We start from the raw sequence: 23,068 nt of genomic DNA on the forward strand, positions 1-23,068 counted from the left end.
GCTGGGGGGTGGTGCCCACTGAGAAACGCACACACACGCAGTCACAGACACACACACTTAGCTGCTGTTGCAACATCACGTCATCTGACATTCACTTCAGGCTGCATTTAACCATCCATTTTGAGCAGTTCATATACATATAGTATAAGCAATATAAGTGAAAATATCATATATGCAAGCTATCCAAGCTTGTAGATCGGAAGACATTAAAAGGCTATACAAGTGGTTAAAATGTGGATTTGGCAGTGAGATACTCTGCCGTCTGGAGACTAGCCTCGGAAACCCATACGTTTTTATTTCCAGGGAGAAAAAAAAAGTCTGGGTCTGAGTCCACTTCAATTCGGCATAGAGTAGCGCGTCCCGTTATAAGCTGCTAAAATATAGTAATGATAGTGAAAATGAAGACTGGAGTCAGAATGTTGTACTATGCTCATGGTTTTGGTTTTCAGAGAAAATAAATGTTTTCTTTCCCACTCCCTGTTGGTTATTTCAGGGGACTAAATATTTATCCATGTTTATTTTCCAGTAGGCTTTTCTTTCTGAGATTGACTAACTATGTCAGTTACGTATAGTCTTGCAACAATGTCCTTTGGGAGGTGTATGTGTATGTACGTACAGGCAGACAAACAGACAGACAGACATGCAGGCAGACAGACAGACGGGCAAATGCAAGATTAAAGACTACAGTCCAGCCTGCAGATAGCAATTAGGATATAAGCCAACTGTTCACTCAACAGCCAATTAGGTGGGGTCTGTTTTCTGTTAATAATTCCCCATAGCCTCAAATTTAGGCTAATTAAGATCCACTCTCGTAGATGTTTGTCAGAATCGATAAATACATATACGAGAGTCTAAATCTTAGGCTAAATTCCCCCTAGCTTTGATGTTGTACTGTTGTATTAATAACTTTGTTGTTTGTGTTTGTAACGTTGTATTCTAAAGTAGACCTGTCATGAAAAAAAGAAAACACCACCCCCGTCCGATAGGTGGCGCTATTCAACGATCCAACATAGTAATGTAACGTTATGCCGGCGATTCGTTGTTTCTTTATCTTCCCCCTTCAGTCAGACAGAAGCTAGCAGAATTAGCATTATAGTAGCTTGCTGCTGGAGGCTAACCGGTGTGTTGTGAATGAAGTGCAGGCGCCGCCGCTTCTAGCTGTCTCCGTGTCTCGATCAACATTAACAACAACATCATGGTACAACTGGTGGGTTCTCTGCGCAAAGAGCTCGCGGACTCCCTGTCCACCTGCCGCGTGCTGGTGGTCGGAGCGGGAGGGATCGGCTGCGAGCTGCTGAAGAACCTCGTCCTCACCGGCTTCAAGAACATAGAAGTGGTCGGTAGATGTTCATGTTCTTCTGAATGGATTCTTAACGCTAGCTAGGCTAGCCGGTGGCTAACGTGTGTGTGTGTGTTAGGTCTTTGTGTGAGTGAGCGAGGCTCCGCGGACTAGAGGAGGGCCGTGGTGCATGTTGTGAGTGCAGCCGAAAACATTGCAGATCTACAAGCTCGCCAGGCGTCGCGGATGCGACGCCTGGCGAGCTTGTAGATCTGCTATTTTTTCGGCTGTTTGAGCGTTAGCTAGCTCACTCACTTCTAGGCGGGCTCGGGGTATTTGCAGAAGGCTTATGTTAATTATTGTAATGGAAATGCAAGCCCAAGAAAGCACTGTGCATGGCTTGTTTCCATTGGGGTTCTTCATATTCAATTAATCTGAACATTAATGCCACAGATATACGCATCGTTTCTTTTATTCATGATTTCCCTACAAAGCGCATCATCATTACAGGGAACGCTGAATAGTATCATTGTGAATGAATGGTTGGTTAGGCTCATTGTAAGAACTTCCCAGGAATTAACCTGGTTCAATTGGGCGCCATGGCATGTACACAAGACACGCAATTACTTTGTGGGTTTTATCTGGTTGTTTATATTTGGCATGGCAAGGTATGTTTCCCAGATGTTGGGGTTTGGTGTAATGTTTACTACTTTAAGTACTTTAAGTGTGGCTGGTGTGTTTGTGTCCAGCACTTATTGTAGCCTGAGTGCATTTCTGTTTACAGTAATGATCAATTACTACAGTAGACTTGCCGGTTTGAAAGTCCCTCAGAGACTCACTAGAGTGTGTGCGTGCGCGCGCGCGCGTTCTCTCTTAACGTGCCATTAGTCATTCACAGAACTGAAGAACTTTTTATGTTTCTTTCTTTTTCCCCCCAGATCGACTTGGACATCATTGATGTCAGCAACCTCAACCGGCAGTTCCTTTTTCAAAAGAAACATGTGGGCAAGTCTAAAGCGCAGGTGTGTAGTAGAAACTCCTCTGTAGCTGCCTGGGGGTGTTTGTTTAGAACGCAACACATGGCTGCAATTTGCAACACTAGATTTTTTTAAATAATGGGTTGAATCTAGAGTTGAAACACCAGCCATTGACAGCCCATTCATCCAAACAGAAAAGTCAGATCTGATTGTATTAAACAACGTTAAACTCACCAACATTGCAGCTGTACGGGAAGCTTGAATTATCCTCTTTTAATCTGTTTGTTGAATCAACCGTAGACATTAATATGAGCTACTTTTTTTTTTTTTAAGATTTATTCATTGATAAGACAAACTCAAAAAAGAAAAGACAAAAAACAGTAAAAACATAGGGGAAATGCTTCTATCAATCTTGTGTAACCTGAGCGGAGTAAAGTAAGTTCTGTGAAAAATGTTAAATTGCATCTGTCTATGTTTGGTGGAAACCAGAACCCTCTGAGCTCTCTCTAAAATTATCTCCCATATCCACATCATCATAGGTGCATCCCAAGTCTGTCTCCCATTTATGTTTAATGTTCAATGTATTGTAAATTGGTAAATTATTGTTTAGAATACCATATATGGAGGAAGTTAATCCTTTAGTTGAGATGATAAGAGTACAAAACATGTGATCCTCCAGGGGGGATTTTTCCGGAATATTCGGGAAATCTATAGATTTTGCTTGAATCCAATGTCTAATTTGAAGATATTTAAAGAGGTCATGGTTACGTAAATTAAACTTGGCTGATAATTGTTGAAAGTTTGAATACTACATTGTTGCTGTATAAATCACCCACAGTCCTGATTCCATTATTAACCCATCTGCAATACACCATCAGCTATGGGGTAAGGAATATTAGGGTTTTATATGGGCTACTTTCTGTCAAGAAATTCTGTGCATGTGATAATCTTTTTTGTTTTCATTAATGCATCGGGCAGCTGCTTCCTGCAAATTCGAAACAGGTGGTAACGCTATGGCCGCTGGGTGACTTCAGAACAGCTCAGTGGCCTTGTGGTTAAGAGTGTCTACCCTGAAACTGGGAGGTCAGGATTCGATCCCCGGCCGGGTCATACCAAAGACTGAAAGAAATGGGACCCAATGACTCACAGCGTTGCACTCGGCATCAAGGGTTGGATTGGGGGGGGGGGGGGGGGGGTTAGATCAACTACAAATGATTCCCAAACACGGCACGGCTGAGGGTCACCGCTCCAAGAGATGTGACCAATGATAGGCCTTTAACCTTTTTTAAAGGACCACTTTTCAGCCTATCTTCATATAATTAGTCCTCACTAAACTATTCCTTTCTATTCCTGAAAAGTTGCAATGTGAAAATGGAGGCCGTCGTTCTCACGATAATACAGTTTGCCTTCTAGGGCCTCACCTAAGGTTTCTGAAAACCTTCAAATTCTGATAATTCTTTTAATAGTTATGTTGCTACATGTATAGCGATAGCTGATGAGACAGAGAGTGCGCCGACATCGAAGGTAGAACAACGTATAGGTTGCACCAGGCGTCAATGGGTTAATAACACATTTGTTATGTTTTCTCCATCAGTAACAGTCTGTCTCTCTCTATCTCTTTCTGCTTTGCAGGTGGCTAAAGAGAGTGTCTTGCAGTTCTGCCCTACAGCAAACATCACGGCCTACCATGACAGCATCATGAAGTAAGGCTATCCTCTTATATTGTTTCAGTCCTTCTGTTGTTAAGTCCAGAGGGCCCAAAATATATTCTTTATTTTTGAGGGACGCTAGCCCCTCCTATGTACAGCTTTGATTTTTATTATTGTCCATTTGTTCCCATCATGACAGCCCTGAATACAACACAGAGTTCTTCAGAAGCTTCATACTGGTCATGAATGCTTTGGATAACAGAGGTAACTAACTACGCCACCTCAACTCACGTGCTGCTCACCTCAGCTATTCTCATTCTTAAAGCTCCACTCACTCATTCATGTATTTATTCATTCATTCTTACCTCTTACGTCTATTCTCATCTCATTATCTAAGCTCACCTCACTCACTCAATCATTTATTAATGTGGTCATAACTCATAGCACTAAGTCCTCCATCTTCTGTTGCCTCAGCGGCCCGTAACCACGTGAACAGGATGTGTCTGGCAGCCGACATCCCCTTGATAGAGAGCGGCACTGCTGGATACCTGGGACAGGTCACTGTCATCAAAAAGGTAATGCACATGTCCGTATTGCTAGTGAGGATATATCTTGTATTAACCACTATTGTGCTTTGTTGCACACGCGGATAGCGAAAATGGCTAATCTACAAGTTTGCACCTCGCCCTGTTGTGAGCTTGTAGATCTCCTGTTTTTGAAGAATAAAAAGTTCGTTAAGTTTGCCTATAATATGGGGGATGCCAGGTTGAATGTGCTTAACTTGCACTTTTGGGATAAAACGCCACAAAAAGTGTAATAAGCACTAGATACTCATTATTATTTATTTTTTTAATCGACCAGCTAAGGATTCCATCTATCGTTGATTTAATAGCAGATTGAGGGCCCTGTACCTGCTCCTGCCCTGGACATACCTTTTTTCTTTTTAACCCATTCTGACCGGGCACCCATTTTGGTGTCAGCATCATGTTATGCTTTATCTATTGAAAAATAGCAGATCTACAAGCTCATATCGCGCCACCGAGTGGCGCGATACGAGCTTGTAGGTCTGCTATTTTTGAAAAAAATCGAAGAACGACTGACATTTTTAGAATCTGATCTCAGGTCAGAATGGGTTCATCAGACCAGTGTGTGTCCGGCGGAAACCTCGTATGAATCTGATCTCAGGTCAGAATGGGTTAATATTTTACCTTTAAACACAACTTCTTACCAAATGTAATCTTATATTAAGATACTCCCCAGTGCAGGACTGCAGGTTGACCACTGCTCCACCTCATACTGTATGTGCTAAGGTGGTTGAGGCACCCTCTTTGACGTTCTCTAACTCTCTACAGGGACTGACCGAGTGCTATGAGTGCCAACCTAAGCCCACCCAGAAGACTTTCCCAGGGTGCACCATCAGAAACACACCCTCTGAGCCCATCCACTGCATTGTATGGGCCAAGTACCTCTTCAAGTAAGGTTTACTTCAGATCAATGAAATGAATACAAGAATGAAATGTGTATTACGCTGATGTTGACTTACTGAGCCCGATCGCATAGCAACCCATAGCTAGCATACGACTACGACCTAACTTAATCAATATAAACCCTTTAAAAGACGAGTATACTCGAATCGGATTAGAACCCGGCAGGTGGAACAAATTAGCAGTAGTATCTTGGACATCGTGTCAGGTAGAGCCAGTCTTGTAGATGGAGGGCATTGAGGTCAAGTCAGCCACTTACCGTAGTTACTTCTGTAGACTCTTAGAGTATATATATGAATAGAGAAGGCACCCAGAGGAAATCTTGAGGCGAAATGGACATAGTGGCCGAATGAAGGTATTGCAGCCTGGCCCCAAACACATGAACGCGCTGTCCGTTGACTAACATTGTACACGTTCACGACGGACGACGCTTGTGCGCGTTCAACGGCAGCGCGTTCATGTGTTTGGGGCCACTCACCATTGCAATCCGTCCCAGAATGCACTCTGTTCCTACCAGGAAGGAGGAGTGAATCCGCCTCATGCGCTTTTGAGCAACTTAATGCAAGTGGATGGGAGGAGAACTCGGGTGTCTTCTCTATAGATATATAACTCTATGTGTAGACTGCATTGATGGAAATGAGGTCCAGTTGTCTTTGTTGACTGTGCATTCTTGTCTCTCTACGACAACCACAGTCAGTTGTTCGGAGAGGAGGACGCAGATCAGGAGGTGTCACCCGACACGGCAGACCCAGAGCTTTCATGTGAGTACAAGATATTTTTGTCAGTCACACTGTACACTGTATTATGGATAATCACTTATTAACACAATGAGTGCCACCTGGTGGGCGAAAGTGGTGGCGCTTGGGTGCCACATGATTAGTAGAAATTCCACTATGACGCACGTCCGGTTTTGGATGCCATCTTGGATGCTAAAGCAATAGCATCAGTGCTACTTCCTATCACATGGCTGTTTGTTTACGTTAACCAATGCAGCGTGACTTTGCAGCTCGCTACTGGAAGGGGTTTTCACCGTGTTACGTTTTCAACCCCTTATAACACTGTTGCCGTCTAAACAGAAGGAGCATCTGATATTTTAGTTTGCACTAATTTCCCATTGCCGTGTAAACATGGGCTTACTTGCAGGGGTCTCGCATGAATCTACTATAACTGGTCTCTTTGCCGAAAATAGCCGATCTACAAGGTCACTCACAACTTCACTGAATATTTGCCTATCATGACTTCCCCCGAATCAAGATACTAGGGTTCATATGGATAATGTGCACTTTCTGCATTTGCTGCAACTTTGGTATGATTGTAAATAAGAAAGTGTTAACCTAGTATTAAGTAAAACTCCCAGAATACAAATTTTATTATGGATATTGGACATCCAGTGACAAGTAGAATTTGTCTTTATTCAGGGAACGTTGAAGAGGCAGCAGCTCGTGCCACAGCCTCAGAAAAAGACGGGGACATCAGACGTGTGTCCACCAAGGAATGGGCACGGTCCACAGGCTATGACGCTGTCAAACTCTTCACCAAGGTAAGGAATGGGCACCTTCCACAGGTTACGATGCTGTCAAACTCTTCACCAAGGTAAGGAATAGCCACCTTCCACAGGCTATGACGCTGTCAAACAAACAAAAGAAAACGCTGTTTTTACTCACAGTAAATGTGTGTGAAAATACAACCCGGTATCCAAGTCACAATGACATTACTTAGTACTTACGTTATTTGTTCTTGCTTTATTCTCTCCTCTCCAGCTTTTCAAAGATGACATCAGTTATCTGCTGACCATGGACAAACTGTGGAAGAAGAGGAAAGCTCCACTTCCTCTTGACTGGAAGCAGCTTCAGAAGAATGGTATGTCTTATTTTTTGGTTTTGTCCTCGGATTCGGGTTCTTGGAAACGCCCCCCAGCCACTGCGTTAGTTTTACTGAGGTTAGGTTTAGGTATAGTTTACTGAGGTTAGGTTTAGGTATAGTTTTACTGAGGTTAAGGTTAGGGTTAGGCTTAGGTTTAGGTATAGTTTTACTGAGGTTAAGGTTAGGGTTAGGCTTAGGTGTAGGCTGTCAATCACAGCGACTGGCCAGTCACAGCGCACCCTCTACGTCACTCTGTACTCAACCCGAGGACGAAACCATGGTCGCCTTATTTACCCGTTTATTTGACTGACTGGCGGTGTGTCTGGTCTGTCTAGAATAAGAATGCACTGTTATGGCTTTGTCTGTGTGCATAATATGTGTACATTTATCTCCAAGCTACGTGCGCCAGAGACATGCGGTTCAGCTTTTTTTTTGTCACCTGAATCTGTGTGCGTATTTATAATCCGACCACAGTAATTCATAATTCCAATTTATGAATTATTCATAAATTATTGTGGAGATTGCGAGATTTTGCTGAGTTTTAAAAGCTATAATAAGCCAGATGCCATTCATTTATTTCCTGCATTCACCCGCGGTTTATTCAATGTTAATATTTTAATGACCCAAATCCACCCTAAACTGCCGTTATCCGCAGCAACCGCGGCTAAATCCGCCATCCGCAGGTTTCTAACTTAAACCCTGGCATCCTTATTTTTTGGGGCAGATTTAAAAAACGGGTTCAAACTGGGAACCTTGGTCGTTCCCATGTGGCCACTCTACTTCCTGATCCACTGCAGCTCGCTGTTGTACGAAGCTCATGGGGTTAATGTGTGTGCGTTTGACTGGTTGCATGCGTGCGTGCGTGCGTCTGCATCAGCTCTTCCTCAGGAGGACACTCCGGGGACGGGTCTGAAGGACCAGCAGGTGCTGGGGGTCTGGGGCTCCTGCCAGCTGTTCAAGCACAGTGTGGAGACGCTGCGCGCACAGCTCAAGAACAAGGGCGACGGGGCCGAGCTTGTTTGGGACAAGGCAAGACAGACACACACACACCAGCACAAATGTACAGATTGCACAAATGCAAGCGAATTACAGAATGATTTATTATAATACAGTATCCTATCCTCACACACTGCAATAATTGCATCGTAGCAAAAGCCTATAGAACCCTTCTCTGCACTATGCTGTTTTCCAGGATGACTCTCCAGCGATGGACTTTGTTACTTCTGCAGCCAACCTGCGCATGCACATCTTCAGCATGAACATGAAGAGTCGCTTTGATGTCAAGTGTGAGTTGGTATTTACCTCTTAAACCCTGTATACTTCATTGACCAGGGTCCCTCAGGGCTCTATACTTGGTGTACTCGTTTTTTTCCATACCTACACCAAATCTCTTCACCGTAAAGCAGGCAAAAAAGGCAGATCTGCAAGACCACGCATCACAAGCGTGTAGATCTGCTTCCCCTTTGATAAAGGGGTCTTATTGTGTTTATTTGTGGATTGTTAATCTGTCTGTTAACTTGATTGTGTTGCAGCCATGGCAGGCAACATCATCCCAGCCATTGCTACAACCAACGCTGTCATCGCTGGACTCATTGTTCTGGAGGGCCTCAAGATCCTCGCTGGGGAACTGGAATCCTGCCGAACAGTCAGTTCACTTAATATACACTCTGCAAATATTTTGCAGCTTTCTTTTGCTGTGCACAACTTCTATGATGAGAAAATAGAAATTCTAGCCAATTTGTCCCTTCTCCCTACAAAGAAAAAAAAAATTGTGCAGAACATACAAAGGAAAGAAATAAGCAATCATACAGACCTAATAATGGTTGCAGCGGTCTAGCTAACATCTATTGTGTTTCCAGATCTTCCTGAACAAGCTGCCTAACCTCAGAAAGAAACTGCTGGTACCATGTGTGCTGGACCGTCCCAGCAAAAACTGCTATGTGTGTGCAAGCAGGCCCGAAGTCACCGTCAAACTCAACGTCCATAAAACCATGGTTATCTCTTTGCAAGATAAGGTAATTAACGGCCTCTGTCTATAAACGCATACAATTTACTCGTACATCAAAAGGCCCAAAAATCCTTAAACCCTATGTATGGGACTCAATTGACGTGTTTGTGTGTAACATAAGTGTGATACTAGATGTTTGTGTATGATTCTAAATAATTACTACATTAAATTGGAGTGTTGATTGATACAGTCCTATGTATTCTTATATCTTTATTCTTAGATTTTATATTTTTCTTTTTATCTGTGTTCAGATCCTGAAGGAGAGGTTTGGCATGGTGGCCCCCGATGTTAATATTGAAGATGGGAAAGGAACCATCCTCATCTCCTCGGAGGAGGGAGATACTGAAGGTAAAATTCAATTCATTAATGTAATTGAGGCTATCATGTAAGGAAAAGCGAGGTCAGAGAAAAGAGGAATGATGAGGGAGAGACATCAAGAAGGGAGCAGAGCGTCTTGTGACAGACACAAGGGAAGGACAGGGCATAGACTATTGGATGTCTGTACGGAGTGGGACGAGCTCTAGATGTTAGCGTTGCATTCAACCAAGGCTGCCATATGCGTGCAGTCTGTGAAACGTGATGTCAGGTTGACGTCGCTGCAGCACCTGGGGCTGCCACGGTTACAAATGTACGTTGAATGATTCATTGTCGCACAAATAACTGATTAACTATTTAATTGTGTTTTTGGCATTGAACATATTAAAAAGCAAGGCTTTTGCACACCTACTGGCGACAGGTGCGTAGGAGAAGGACAGCTAAGTGCCCGACATACTGAAAAAGGAAAAACTCCTGCACACCGTCTTCAAATGCAGTTGCAGAAGGTCTATTTGACCTTCATAAGGCTAAATGCCTAAAGATAGACCGAAACGTTGCTGTTCCCTCTTCAACTGCAATTGAAGACACTGGCTGCGGTTACATGAGGGCTTTTTCATTCAGAATGAAAATGAGTGTTTACATGGACAATACTTTTAAATCCCATTCTTTCATTCCACATCAGGTTTGGGGCTGGGAAGGCTTCTGATTGGATAGGGGGCGGGCGGATATGTTTATGTCCAGTGGTGGAAAGTAAATAAGTACATTTACTTTAGTACTAAAGTACAATTCTGAGGTATTTCTACTTTACTTTCCAATTTTTTTTACTTTTACTCAACTACATTTCAGTAAAACAAAATAATAATTAAAAAACACTTTTATTCCGTATTACTTTATATTTGATGTATCATGTAGCCTATGAGGTTTCCCTCAGAGATGTGAAATTAAACATGTCTAGTTTCTTATTGCAAAACAAGAGCATAATATAGCCATACCAATTACATGGAAACAAGCATGCACAGAAAGACCAGAATGAACTTCAATCCGAATGAGTGTTTACATGAGTCCACAATTGTTTCAATAGGATTTAAAAATTGAATAAACCGGTCAGTTACATCAGATCTAAGTTTAAATCAGATTGGCCATTTTCATTCCGATTTAAGCTTTTGTAGGTGTTTACATGACAACTTTTAATAGGATTTAACTTTTATTCTGAATGAAAAGGGGATTTAACTGTCCATGTAAACGTAGCCACTAGCCAGTGTGAGGGATTTGTTTCCTTTTAGACCCAGGGCATTGAACATATGAATAGATAATACATTTCTGTTTGCCTGGTAATCAAAACAATGTACAGGGACGATATGAGAAATAACTGAAATATTCAAAAATAATCTTTATTTTTATATTTAAAAAAGGGGGGGGAATAGTGTAAACGGTAATGGAAAGGCACCTTAAGCTTAAGCCAGGGACTGAAAGAAGAATAGAGGGAGCAGAGAATTTCTCAGATTTTTAAAGCATTCTGTACGGCAAATCCCTAATGTGACACAAGAGGGTGCTCAAGCAGCACGCAAAACTGCACCACAACACACTCTTTGGTCAATATTTAAGTAGTACAAAATTAGATCCAATGGAAATTTGAATGGACCATTCTCCACGATTAAAATTATATATAAATAAATGACATGGAGAGGACGAATAACTAACTATAATTGTTTAGAAGATGATCTGAGGAATTTGTTAAATGTGTTACGATTTTAAATGTAGGGCAACAAATACAACTTGGGGTATTTAAACACTAGTCCATATCTTAACGATGATATCAATGTCTTTTTTCCATTATAATAATATGGAAATGACCTAAAAGTTTTTAAGTGTTGGAAAAAGTACTCCTCCTACTGGTAGCACAATGAAACTACACAGTGATGACATCACCAGTGGAGGAAGCTACTGCTGTGCACTGTATTAGGACTTAGTTACAATATTGGCCTATAAATTAATTGTAAATGTCTAGCAAACAAAATCAGTGTAAATGTATGAAGAGAACATATTCTGGGAGAATGCTTATTTTTGGAGGCAGAGTTCCTTTTTTAGAAGGAAAGAAAAACAATCTAATGTATACTGCGAAATGTCAGGCTCTGCGTCTGGTTTCCATTGCGGGCTCATTTAGTGTTATCCATTGGTATGGTATGTCACTGGAATGACCTAATATGCCATCATGTAAAATGTCAGTGTTTTGAGTCATATTCTCTCCATTTCCTCACAGCCAACAACAACAAGTTCCTGTCGGACTTTGGAATCCGTAACTGCAGCCGTCTGCAAGCTGATGACTTCCTCCAGGACTACACACTCATCATCAATATTATACACACGTATGTCTGCGTCTGTCTGTGTGCACGTGCACTAAAGTCTTTTTGATTCCATCATCATGTCTTCTTTGGAGGCATGTTGCACAGCGAAAACATGCTCTCAATGAGTCGTGCATCGAGAGCATGTAGATGTCTATTTTCGGTTTTTTTAGTGCATTTTATGTGGTCAAACTAACAGCATCTTCCATCGGTCGGAAGCCTCAATCTGTGATTTCATTAACCTGGTTGACAGCAGGGACAATATTACTAAAACATGATTTTACATAATTGTGTTGATTGTTAAGGAATCAGCGCTAGTGTGTGGTGAGGTCCCTTTCATGCTGTCTCACACACATCACACATTTAGGACATGCAAACATTTTCAGTTGTGAGATTTTATTTTTGCTTTATTCCATGTGTGCGCTTGCGTGTTTTTTTTACTAGGTAGTATTGTTAGTGGGTAGAATTAAACGTCTATTTTTGTGTGTTCCAGTGAGGAACTAGAGAGGGATGTGGAGTTCGAGGTTGTGGGCGATGCACCTGACAAAGCTCCGCCCCCGTCCACCAACCAGGAAGAGGCCAACAGCAGCATTGCCAATGGAAACAAAGACTCCGCCCAGCCCTCCACCTCCTCTAAAGGTTGGCACAGTAAATGTCTATACCAGTATTTTCATGGCTAATATTGCCCCAATAGAGAACATTAGTGAATTTACCTTGTTGCATTAACTCCCTCGGCACCGCGATCGCCTTTAGACGCCTCCCAGTCCAAACGCTCTCTGCACTGGGTTCGCCTTTTGACGCCTATTTTAATATAAACTGTTCAAAACTGTACGTGCTCATAGCCTCATAACACTCCGGGTTTCTTCTTCTTTTTTTTACCACGCACCGAGCCAAGAACACTCATCTTTTCATTGAGTCGCATCTCGCTCATTTCTAACATTTCAAAGTGCTGTGTGATCATCGGAAATTCAAGCTTTCATTTGGTATATAGATTGTGCGTGTAGGTCGTCTCTACGAAACGGTATAAAGCGAAAATGAAATTTCGGGAAATCGGATTAAACCCCATATAGCCTCCTATTAAATGGCTCTCTTCCTGCTCTGTAGCTGCAGCAGAGGCGGATGATGTCATGATTGTGGACTCTGATGACGAGGAGCAGGGGGCGTCGTCGTCCAGTGCAGTGACCGCAGCGAGCAGTGCTGGCACCAAGAGAAAACACCAGGACGCCGAGACCGGCGAGTCCTCCTCCTCCAAACGTCTACGCACCAACCAATCAAGCGGAGCCGCCGCCGCTGCTGATGATGATTCTGATGATGACATCATTGCTCTCGACTAACCCTCCCATTCAACTTCGTCTAGAAACTTTCTTTTTACATGGTTTTCGACTCAAAAAGAAAAAAAGGAAAAAACGCGTTCACAAAAGAAAAGAAACTCTTTACAGAAGTTTCAACTGTTAATGGTCCGTCTTTCGTCCCAGCTCTGTGGTCATGTTTTCATACTCCAGATTATTCCAGACATTATGCTGTAAATAGATTCTGTATGTACAGAAATCCTGTTTCCCCATTTAACTTTTTTTGTTTGTTTGTTCTTATTATTTCTCGTCCCTATAAAAGGCTTCTTTCCAGATAGTAAAAATGCTTTTTGATTTGTTTTGTTTTGTATTCTTTTTTTTATATATATACACACAACTGTATTGTATTTCTCATGCCACACAAGTCAGGGTGTTTTTCTGTGCAACGTTGTCAGGCTAAAGAAAAAGATTAAAAACCAAAACCTTTTCCTGTCTTTTAGTATTGGTCTCGGTGTGTCGGAAGTGAAAGTAACAGACACATTAGTTTGCCACTGACTAGACTACAGAGAAACGGTATTACTGTTGCCAGGGGTTATTTTGGCTGCTTAGTTGACTTGGCACAGCTATTGATGGACAGTTTGATAAGCAACATGATTATAGTTATTGCCCCAAAAGTGGGTTGCTGCAATTGGACTATCTGACAATGCCTTCTATAACATAGCCAGAAAAGAACAGTTCGACGGGTTCTTTGTCACAAATTCCTGTGCAGTGAGCATGGAAAATGATGGAACCAAAATGGCGTACACTGAAATTGCAGTAGCTTAGCGTTTTCCATCAATGGGTTTGATATAGGGAATTTAAAACTGTTGCTGGTTGGTAGCTTTTTAACGTTCAAGCTGTACTAGAGATGTGGTAGGGTTATGACCTGAACCGATTATCCTCCTAGTTCTGACTAGTAGTTGAACTTGAAAATGTAATGGTGAGATCTGCACTTGATTTGTAAGGAAGTTTTGACATTTATTTTTGTTATTGGTTTGAGTGCTGGCTTCCTCCCAGACGCCAGTTTAATAACTGCCGGTGTTTATAAATGTCATGTTTCATTGTAATCTGACGTATCATTGAAAGGCCTCAACATCCCTTTGGACCAATACAGTGAAGGCAGAATAAATACGTGAAAGCTTCTAATTTATTTTTTTATCTTGTTTATAAATTATTTGTCTCTTAACTTTGGAACACCATGCACCGTTTGTGATACTGTACATGCATGGAATGTGAGATTTAATTAACAGGATGCATCAGCAATTTGGCGTGCCAGGCCCCAATACGGTAGATATCTTTCAGGGTTAAAAAACTACAGATATAGACATGCAGTCTATTTGGATGGGGTTTTTTTTACCCAATATCACCAGAGATTAGGACAATCATCAGCATTACGTATTTAAAACATTTAATTTTGTTGCCTTTCTTCCATTATTGCCATTTGACCTCGAGTGTCCGGTTTTATGATAGCCTACTTACTATCACTTAAATCCGGACAGAGTATTATAACAGTTTTAGCCCTTAAGAAATGTGTAGTTTAAATGAACAGGATGTCACACACACACACATCTGAATAACATTTTATTTATTCTCATTTTAAGAGGTTTCGACCGGCAAATCAGGTTCAGATCATGATAGTACATGTTTGTTTGCTTATGACGCATGCAAATATTTCTTTCTGTTTGTTTGTGTTAGGGATTAAAGTTTGCACCATGCATGTGGTTGAGACATTCCTGTACTGGGTCTGGGTTAACGAACATGCACACTGCACACATTGTCCTCATGTTTATGAGGTAAAGAGAGATTAGATGCACGCACACACACACTCTTTGTCCTTGACCGTACATTGTTTTGAACATGTGTTCATGCCCTGACTCAGTGGCTCTCAACCAGTGGTGAGTCCTTGAGGGGTTTCCACGTGGTCCTCTGCTAAATGATGGAGAGTTGGTAATTGCATGTTCACCAAAAGGACCCTTATACCTTCATTTTACACTCAAGAGTTAATTCTTTTTTTTTTTAACATCTGCAAAGTTAATTTACAAGACGTCTACACAATTAGAGAATGTAGAAGAATTGTTATTAATACAGACAGCATGGAAATCTGGACATAGTTTTTGGTCTGCAAGGCTAAATCTAATTAAATTGTGCTCCGTGGCTCTAATGTAGAATAAATAATGGGCCTTGATGTGAAAAGGGTTGAAATTGAAAACCACTGCCCCATAAATGAAATCAGTTCAGGTCCCATACATTCGTGATTATCTGTCCCAGACTCGCAGACGGAAGTGGAACATTGGTTAATAATACACACATAACAACACTTCACTAACAAAGCCAAAGGTTAGCTATTAGTGTTAGTGTGTCATCAGTGATCACGTCATTTGATTTCATGACTGAATTGTTATTATGGTGTACTGTATAGTTACTACACTGAAGGCTACTGTGAAGAATAGATAAGGATGAGAGCATGTGCGTTGTGCGTGCATCATCACAAACGCCCCTACGCCGATTGGTCGGTTTGCCATGTGGCGACCACCCCCTTCGTCCCACTCCTCTACTCCGGCCATCATGCCGTATGGCGGCCTGTCTGATCCGTCTACTACCGTATATATTTGAATTGATGCCTTGCCTTTTGAAGGGCACGTCTTAATAATAACTTTAGCTAAACGCGGAACCGGTTGAACGGGTCGTGCCAAGATAATGCCTTTGAATGTTTAACCGCTACCTTAACGCATCATCGCCAACTGCCAAGAAGAGAAGAAAATAGTCGAATATTTTCTCCACCTCCTTCGACAACAAACAACTGGCCTGGAAGCGAGTTGTTGTTGTGAAATCGACGGGTTGCTGCTCGTAAAAAGAGAGAGAGAAAGACAGAGAAAACCCCCCCACCACCGATCGATCTGCCACGACTGCTTGATCTTTACCCAGTTCTTTCTTTATCTTCTGGTTGCATCCCCCATCCTACAGTAGCTACAGCTGGATCAACAACAACATGGTGACATTAGTGTCATCTCTCGCCAGACCTCTAGCTCGCCAGCTTCATCGGCGGCTCGTCAAACATGAAGCATGCAGGAGAGTTCAGCAGCAGCAGCGCTTCATCCCCGTTAGACAATACTGCAACCTCACGGCGTGTTCCAGCAAATATGTGCTGTCACAGAGTAAGTATACCGGTAGCTATTATTGGAGACACAAACAGACACATGGGTTGTTTAAATATAGCTGGTGATAGCCATTATTATGCTGTTATTGACACTGACAGCCATGGATGTGCTGAATGATGATAGTATGCCCATCTTTCCACCACCCTGGCTGCTTCACATACATCACATTCGATGTCACATACCTGTCTATGTCTATTATAAATGTTAAATGTATGTCATTGGTTTCGTTTAATTGCTCGGTACAGTTTTTTTTCCTTCTACTTTTTATCATGTCAAAGCATTCCTGAAGAGCACTGGCAAGGCAAGCCCAGGACTGGATTTGTTTTATTTACTTTTTGCATATCACTGCTTGGCTGTCAGGTCATGCGTTTTTAACTTTTTCTTTATCGCCCACCTCCTGTCGGGATTGTCGGCCACGAGTCGTGTTTATATTTATACACGACGATGTTATAATTATAAATATAAAACAATCCTCGAATAGCTTCATCTATTATAGACGTATAGACAAGATGTGAGTGAGGAATAGATCCTTCGATGTTGCACAAAAAATGCAATTGGACAGTTTCTATTCTCTGAAAATGTTGTTCTTTTGGGTCCCTAATCTGATCCCCGAGACATAGTTAACAGATTGAGATGATCCTGTTTGATTAATCAGCACATAATAGCGATGCATAGAGAAAGCAACATCCTATGTAGTTTGTAGCCTTGTAGCTACATACATGATTTGCATTTGGTACACATTTCCAAAATGGTTGTTGATATCTACATCATGATTACGAGACTAGACTAGTCTCTGAGACTCCTAGAGGGTCCTCAGGGGTACTACAGGACAGGGTGCTACAGTTGTATGATAAAGGGGGAGGGGTTAGGGGAGGAGATGATGTTTTTTTCATCCAGGAAGAAACCATAAATACAAAGTGAAGACATCATTGCACATAACACCACACCAAGGGGTCTAATGAAGTACTGTCACCTCATAAACATGAAAAACTTCTAAAGCTTGTAAATCTTTACTACCGCAGTCGACCAAAGTGGTGTACACTGCACAGGTCAAACAATACTACAAAACAATATAATAATGCCATGCATACTGCATAATTGTATTGTTTCTGTGAGTCGAAAGTCGAAAAAGTGGGCCTTAATTCAGTAAACACTTAGTAAAAAACCTTGATGGACTGGGCAGAGTTAATGAATGTGAAGGGGAAGGTCATTCCAGAGCCTAGAGGCAGGCTCACATGGGGACAACCCATAGGCACTTCCATACCAGTCTAAATTGCATGGAAGGCTTTTTCTGCTTCATCTCTCTCTCTCTCAGCTAAAGGGTCCTAGGCCTGGACATTTAAAACATTGAAGACCCCTCATCTAGAGGAATATTGGTTTCCATTTCATTCTAGTGCTCGCCTCGGAGCGCCCACGGAATGTTGGATACATCCAATACTAGATTGTCTGGCAAGGCACAACTTTTATGCCGCACCCCAACACATTATACAAAGTTAACACACACCGCATAAAGATTTTGTCTCGTTCCTCATCTTCTGCCAGCTCAAGGCGCACATGGGGGCTATTTTTAAGTGGAGAAACAGTTAAGGACCACAGCACTTTCAAGCTCAACCAAGACAAACTTGAGTTCATACTATTTAACTTTAACAAGACTTTTAAAGTGCTATTTAAGAAGCGCTTTTTTGTTTTGTTTTGTTTGCTCATTCTATGTCTTGAATAGACCTGTCTGTCCACATGCCTGGCTTATGATCTGTCTACAGTCTACAGTTAGTACTGTACACACCACTGTTTGTCAGAACCATTTTGGAGTCGCAGACCCATTTTTAGTTTAGTTTATTTTCAGTGAATCTTTTACATTAAAGGTAGGGTAAATGATATTTTTTGGTTAAAACTGTTTTTATTAAAAGGTTAAAACTATATTCTGGTAGTAATCATTGCTAGAGTGTTGGTTTAGTAACAGAGGTTACCAGCTCTCCAGCTCTTTAATGAACAGAAAATACAGTGTCAGGTAGGTGACAACATTTCAGCCAGTAGGCTATGGTACCCATTAGATCAGGGGTTTTCAACTGAGTATGAACCAGGGACCACCACCCTGACTGAGAATCAACCTGGGGACCACCACTTGCGATTGATTATGGGCAGTGGGCACAGTTCCTTGTAATGGTGACTCAACCAGGCAATCCGGTATGGTTTCCCTTGAGATTCTAACTCACTTTTCTGTGGAAGTTCTTGACATCCGACTTCCCAGTAACTGACAACATCGATGCGTCATCATTTGTCACCAGATCATTTACTCTTACTGCATTGTTTCTCAACTTTCTCTAACCCTAACCCAATACAATAAATTCAAATACAAGTTATCTTCACTTTCCTACATTACTAAATGCATGGTCAGGGTCAGGGACCACATGCAACACCTTCACGGACCACCAGTGGTCCACGGACCACCTGTTGAAAACCCATGCATTAGATTAATCAACCACCATCTTAATTTTCACTTCCAATTTAGTTTGCAAATCTATTTCAAGATAATGAACCCCTATAAATGCTCCCAATGAGCAGGTTGATGATGGGTAACTGGAAGGCTCACCCCAAAACATGCTCGCCCCCATTTTTTCCGCGGAAAACTCTTGTTTTTGTTTTACTGAGGATAAGGTTAGAAATAAGGTTAGGTTTTGGCAACGTTTTATTGAGGTTAAGTTTAGGAATAAGGTTAGGTTTTGGCACCGTTTTACTGAGGTTACGTTTAGTACTGTGTTTTGGGGCGAGCGTTTGGTATGCCTTGGTTTCCTCCTACAGCGGTGTGTGAATCTGAATATAATGCACATTGTAAAGCGCTTTCGCACACACTATTACATACAGTATATGTTCAGCAAATTAGGAGGAGCCTACCTTCCCTGCCGTTCATTCACTACATTCCCTGCCATTGACGGAGATCTCCGTCAAGTCTAATCCAACGCTTCACTGCCGATGATGGAGATCTCCGTCATGATCTCCGTCATCAGGTCTTTTGATAGGTCGCGCTCTTGGCCAACGTATGAATGGTTCTAAGTTGCTTAACCCATTCTGAACGGGCACCCATTTTGGTGTCAGCATCATGTTATGCTTTAGCTATTGAAAAATAGCAGATCTACAAGCTCATATCGCGCCACCGAGTGGCGCGATACGAGCTTGTAGGTCTGCTATTTTTGAAAAATCGAAGACACTTTTAGAATCTGATCTCAGGTCAGAATGGGTTAATAATGAAACTGTCAGGATGTAATAGACATTTTTAGAATCTGATCTCAGGTCAGAATGGGTTAAGCAACGGATTCAACCGTAAATGAACATTTCGCCTGCCATTCGCCTCCACGTTATCAGATTAGATTTACAAAAAATGCATTTATCTCAGATTCTTTTCCCAGATTGCGTTTTTGGTCTAAATACGTTTTATTATACGGCCCCAAGATGATCGTCCGTCACAACACACAGCGTTCATTTTTTGGCTGCAGATGTTTTATTAATTTTATTTTCGTAAATCTTTTCCGTCGTACATTTATTCTCCGGGGTCACACCAGACCCATAATCTGTTGTTGGCCATATAATCGCAATGTCCCCGCGGCCCGGGGACACTGCCTGGGGACATGTGTTGGCCTTTCTCAATTTCCTGTCTCTCCAAAGTAACTGTCCTGTCTAAAAATAATAATAAACATCTGGGAAGAAAAAAAAGTCCACAAGGAACAGAGCCCCGTAGTTGTGATTACACTGTTGTTGTGAATTTCTTGTGAATTCATCAAAAGGTAGACAAGAAGGAGAAGGTAAACACCAATCTTGTGGTCTTGGTGATGACATTTATCCAGTGAGTTATTGTGAATAGGTTTCTAAGCACTTATTGTGTGCTGGCGCCTAGGAACACAGAGCCATTCAGACAACTCCCTGTGGAGGAGTCAGTGTGAAATCTGATGAAGATCAGACCCCAGTCAGACCTGTTCACTATAGTCTAGTCTACGTGATGGATAGAGTGGAAAAACAATGAACTATACGTCACTGCACTTGAAAGAAATTCATGGGGAGAGACTTCCCCATGAAGACTCTGTTTTTTTAATTAAGTAAAAGCTTTTAATTAAGTAATTAGAAAGCAGGCCTGAAGACAACTTGGCCTGTGTCAGTTGATGACCAGGAACGGTTTCTGACCCCCTTTTGTTTGTGCCAGGACATTCCACGTGTCGCTTTCTGTAAAGCCAGCCCACATATTTCTTATTTTGCCATTTCCTTTTAGAAAGGAAAAAAAGGACAGGAGGAAATGTTATTACTCAGCTTTTCAGCTTTTCTTTCATTTCCTTTCAATCGGGCTCAGGGAAGGAGTGTGTGTTGTCTCTGGGCTTCTGTTAGCAGTCAAGGTTTTTGAGACTTAGACGTCATCTACAGAAGGTCACTTTCTCCTTTTGCTTTGTTTTATTTTCAAAAATGGACTGTTTACAAATGCGGCAGGAGGCAGCTGAGAACTGCATGAAGAGTAGGTATCACTGTCAGCATTTTTCTTGTGTTGAATAATAGACAACACTGACTCAGCTGCTGGTTTTAATCTTCTCTTCATCTGTTCTGCTCTGTGTCTTTCCCTTTGCCCTCTCTCTTTTCATCTTCTTTATTCTCTCTTTTCATCTCTCTTCCAGTGCATCCGATGTGGCAGGAGCCTTTGGAAGTGCCGGGAGGTGAGCGTCAGTCTCCCATTGACATTGTGGTGCGGAAGAGTGTCTTCGACCCGGCACTGAAACCTCTCGTTGCCGACTATGACCCGAAGACCTGCCAACAGATCTGGAACAACGGCTATTCGTTCCTGGTGGAGTACCATGACACCACGGACAAATCCAGTAAGTTGTGTGTTGGTACTGTGCTGTGGCACTGTGAGTTTCCATGTTGAATTAAACTCCCCCTGGGGTGGTGGGTCAGCTTTTTCAAAGGGATATTAAGCAAGAGGATATTGTTGAGCAAGCTCATTTTTAAAGAAAATTTGTAAGGATGTTTATATTATCGTCACTGTAAATTATTTTGTAAATTAATGCCATACCTCACCCTATGACAGCTCAAGCCTATAAAGTGTCGCATCGCCAGCTACATTTCTGCTACACTGCTGCCGAGTTTCTGTTGAAGTGTTGTTCAAGTCGCCACACTGTGTAAAATGAAAAGAGTAGACTTAAATAACACAAGGAACTGGTTAACAAGAAGAGTGAGTTCCTTTTACAGAGCAGAGCAGGAAGAGAGATGGGTCGTGGAAATTGTGAAACAAAAACATATGATTGCATGGTGCTTCACTGCATCATTGGAGCACTGAAAAGTGCAAGCCAGCTTTCTCTGTAGCTTGACCTATAGCCTCTATTACCCTGTTGCTTTCTTGCCACTAGTGAAGCAACATTACTTTCTAAATGCCTCTTTAGAAAATAAGAAATTGTAGATATGTAGCTGGCAACTTGGACTGAGTTAACAAGGGAAGGGCTGAACAATAAAGTATTTAATTCCCTTACACTTTGAGCTGAAGCTTAAAAGTTTAAATGATTTTCACATGAATAGCCTAACCCTAAGTACTGACATGGCATGGGGGGTAATTCATTTCATATGTTGTATTACCAAGCCCTTTTTTAGCAAAAGGCCGATGCACACCTCAGAAGGCTAGTGACAGGTGCGTAGGGCAATAGAGCATACATTAAAAAGGGTATCTTTGAAAAACAAAGAAAAGGTCCCGCACACTGTCAGACACACATTTTGGCAAGTGATATATTTGCCATTATTTAACTTTTTTGACTACATTGCTATTGGTAAATTATATTGCCACTGTGTCACAAGTTTTATCCTGGTGTCCTAATTCTTGGCATTTCAATATAGAGGAAAGTCTTTAAAGGTTTTCAACAATATAGCAGATCTACAAGCTCACAAGCTTGTAGACCAGCTATTTTTGAAAATGTTTGGATAGCGCTCAAGTGGATAAAATGAAATAAAGTTGAATCAAATCCATGTTTTTGAAATTGTTTAAATATAGGTCCAAACCTGGTAATCATCGGTCAGGCTCTAAGGTTGACAAAAACCCCAGCTGCCTCGTGCCACATGGAAGTGGTGACTGTCATGTGACTTGCCTACTTTATCTGTAACAGTAACAGTCAGTCAATGTCTAGAGTAGGCTATGCAGGGCAGGCATAGTCATTGGACTGGAGTAAAATACTTGGTTTAGCTTTTTTAATGAACTTATATTGTTCAGCAGTGAGGGGATTTTGACTCGACATAGGTCTGCTGGACATTCAGATTAAGGTTTTAAACTTTACAGAACAGACAACACAACTCTTTTGATACAAATACTGTATGCTACCCTCAAACATCTCTTTTTATTTTGTATCCGTTAGTTTTATTGAGCACTGATAACTCTCTGAGCATTTTACCGGTGCCATTAAGAACATCATGGTTCTAAGTATTGGTTTACACTAGTCATTATGAATTAATTAGTTCTGCCTTTGGTTAATTAGTAAAATAATACACAACGCAAGATCCAATGCAGCCATCTCTCTAACCTCTAACCTAATTATATAAATATATGCTTACATGAATTGTGGCATTCATCTTTCCATTTAACAGAATGTGAAACAGTCACTCCTTTTATATGATTCATGACAGTTTTTCCATTCTGTTTTCTTCCTCCT

The 23,068-nt window shown here is 41.6% G+C and overlaps 2 protein-coding genes across 3 annotated transcripts in view; both read left to right on the forward strand.

Moving 5' to 3' along the window:
- Positions 1 to 1,086: 1,086 nt before the first annotated feature.
- On the forward strand, positions 1,087 to 14,395 carry uba2 (ubiquitin-like modifier activating enzyme 2). Its single transcript, XM_083763048.1, has 18 exons — positions 1,087 to 1,336; positions 2,218 to 2,301; positions 3,889 to 3,959; positions 4,105 to 4,169; positions 4,380 to 4,480; positions 5,258 to 5,379; positions 6,083 to 6,150; positions 6,808 to 6,929; positions 7,150 to 7,249; positions 8,130 to 8,281; positions 8,445 to 8,538; positions 8,785 to 8,897; positions 9,112 to 9,267; positions 9,512 to 9,608; positions 11,836 to 11,941; positions 12,411 to 12,556; positions 13,022 to 14,078; positions 14,112 to 14,395. The coding sequence occupies exons 1-17, from the start codon at positions 1,196 to 1,198 to the stop codon at positions 13,249 to 13,251; spliced, it is 1,968 nt and encodes a 655-aa protein (XP_083619174.1). The 5' UTR covers positions 1,087 to 1,195; the 3' UTR covers positions 13,252 to 14,078; positions 14,112 to 14,395.
- A 1,422-nt stretch (positions 14,396 to 15,817) lies between these two features.
- Positions 15,818 to 23,068, forward strand: part of ca5a (carbonic anhydrase Va) — a 13,704-nt gene continuing 6,453 nt past the window's right edge. Inside the window, exons 1-2 of one of the 2 annotated variants that reach the window (XM_083763201.1) lie at positions 15,818 to 16,400; positions 21,056 to 21,253. In XM_083763201.1, coding sequence (XP_083619327.1) covers positions 16,235 to 16,400; positions 21,056 to 21,253 — 364 coding nt within the window. In that variant the 5' untranslated portion in view covers positions 15,818 to 16,234. Of the gene's footprint in view, positions 16,401 to 20,716; positions 20,899 to 21,055; positions 21,254 to 23,068 lie in introns of those variants that run through there. The other variant, XM_083763202.1, reaches the window with a different exon arrangement.

The sequence above is a fragment of the Protomyctophum parallelum genome (genome assembly GCF_964188405.1).
Source record: "Protomyctophum parallelum genome assembly, chromosome: 4".
Classification (NCBI taxonomy): domain Eukaryota; kingdom Metazoa; phylum Chordata; class Actinopteri; order Myctophiformes; family Myctophidae; genus Protomyctophum; species Protomyctophum parallelum.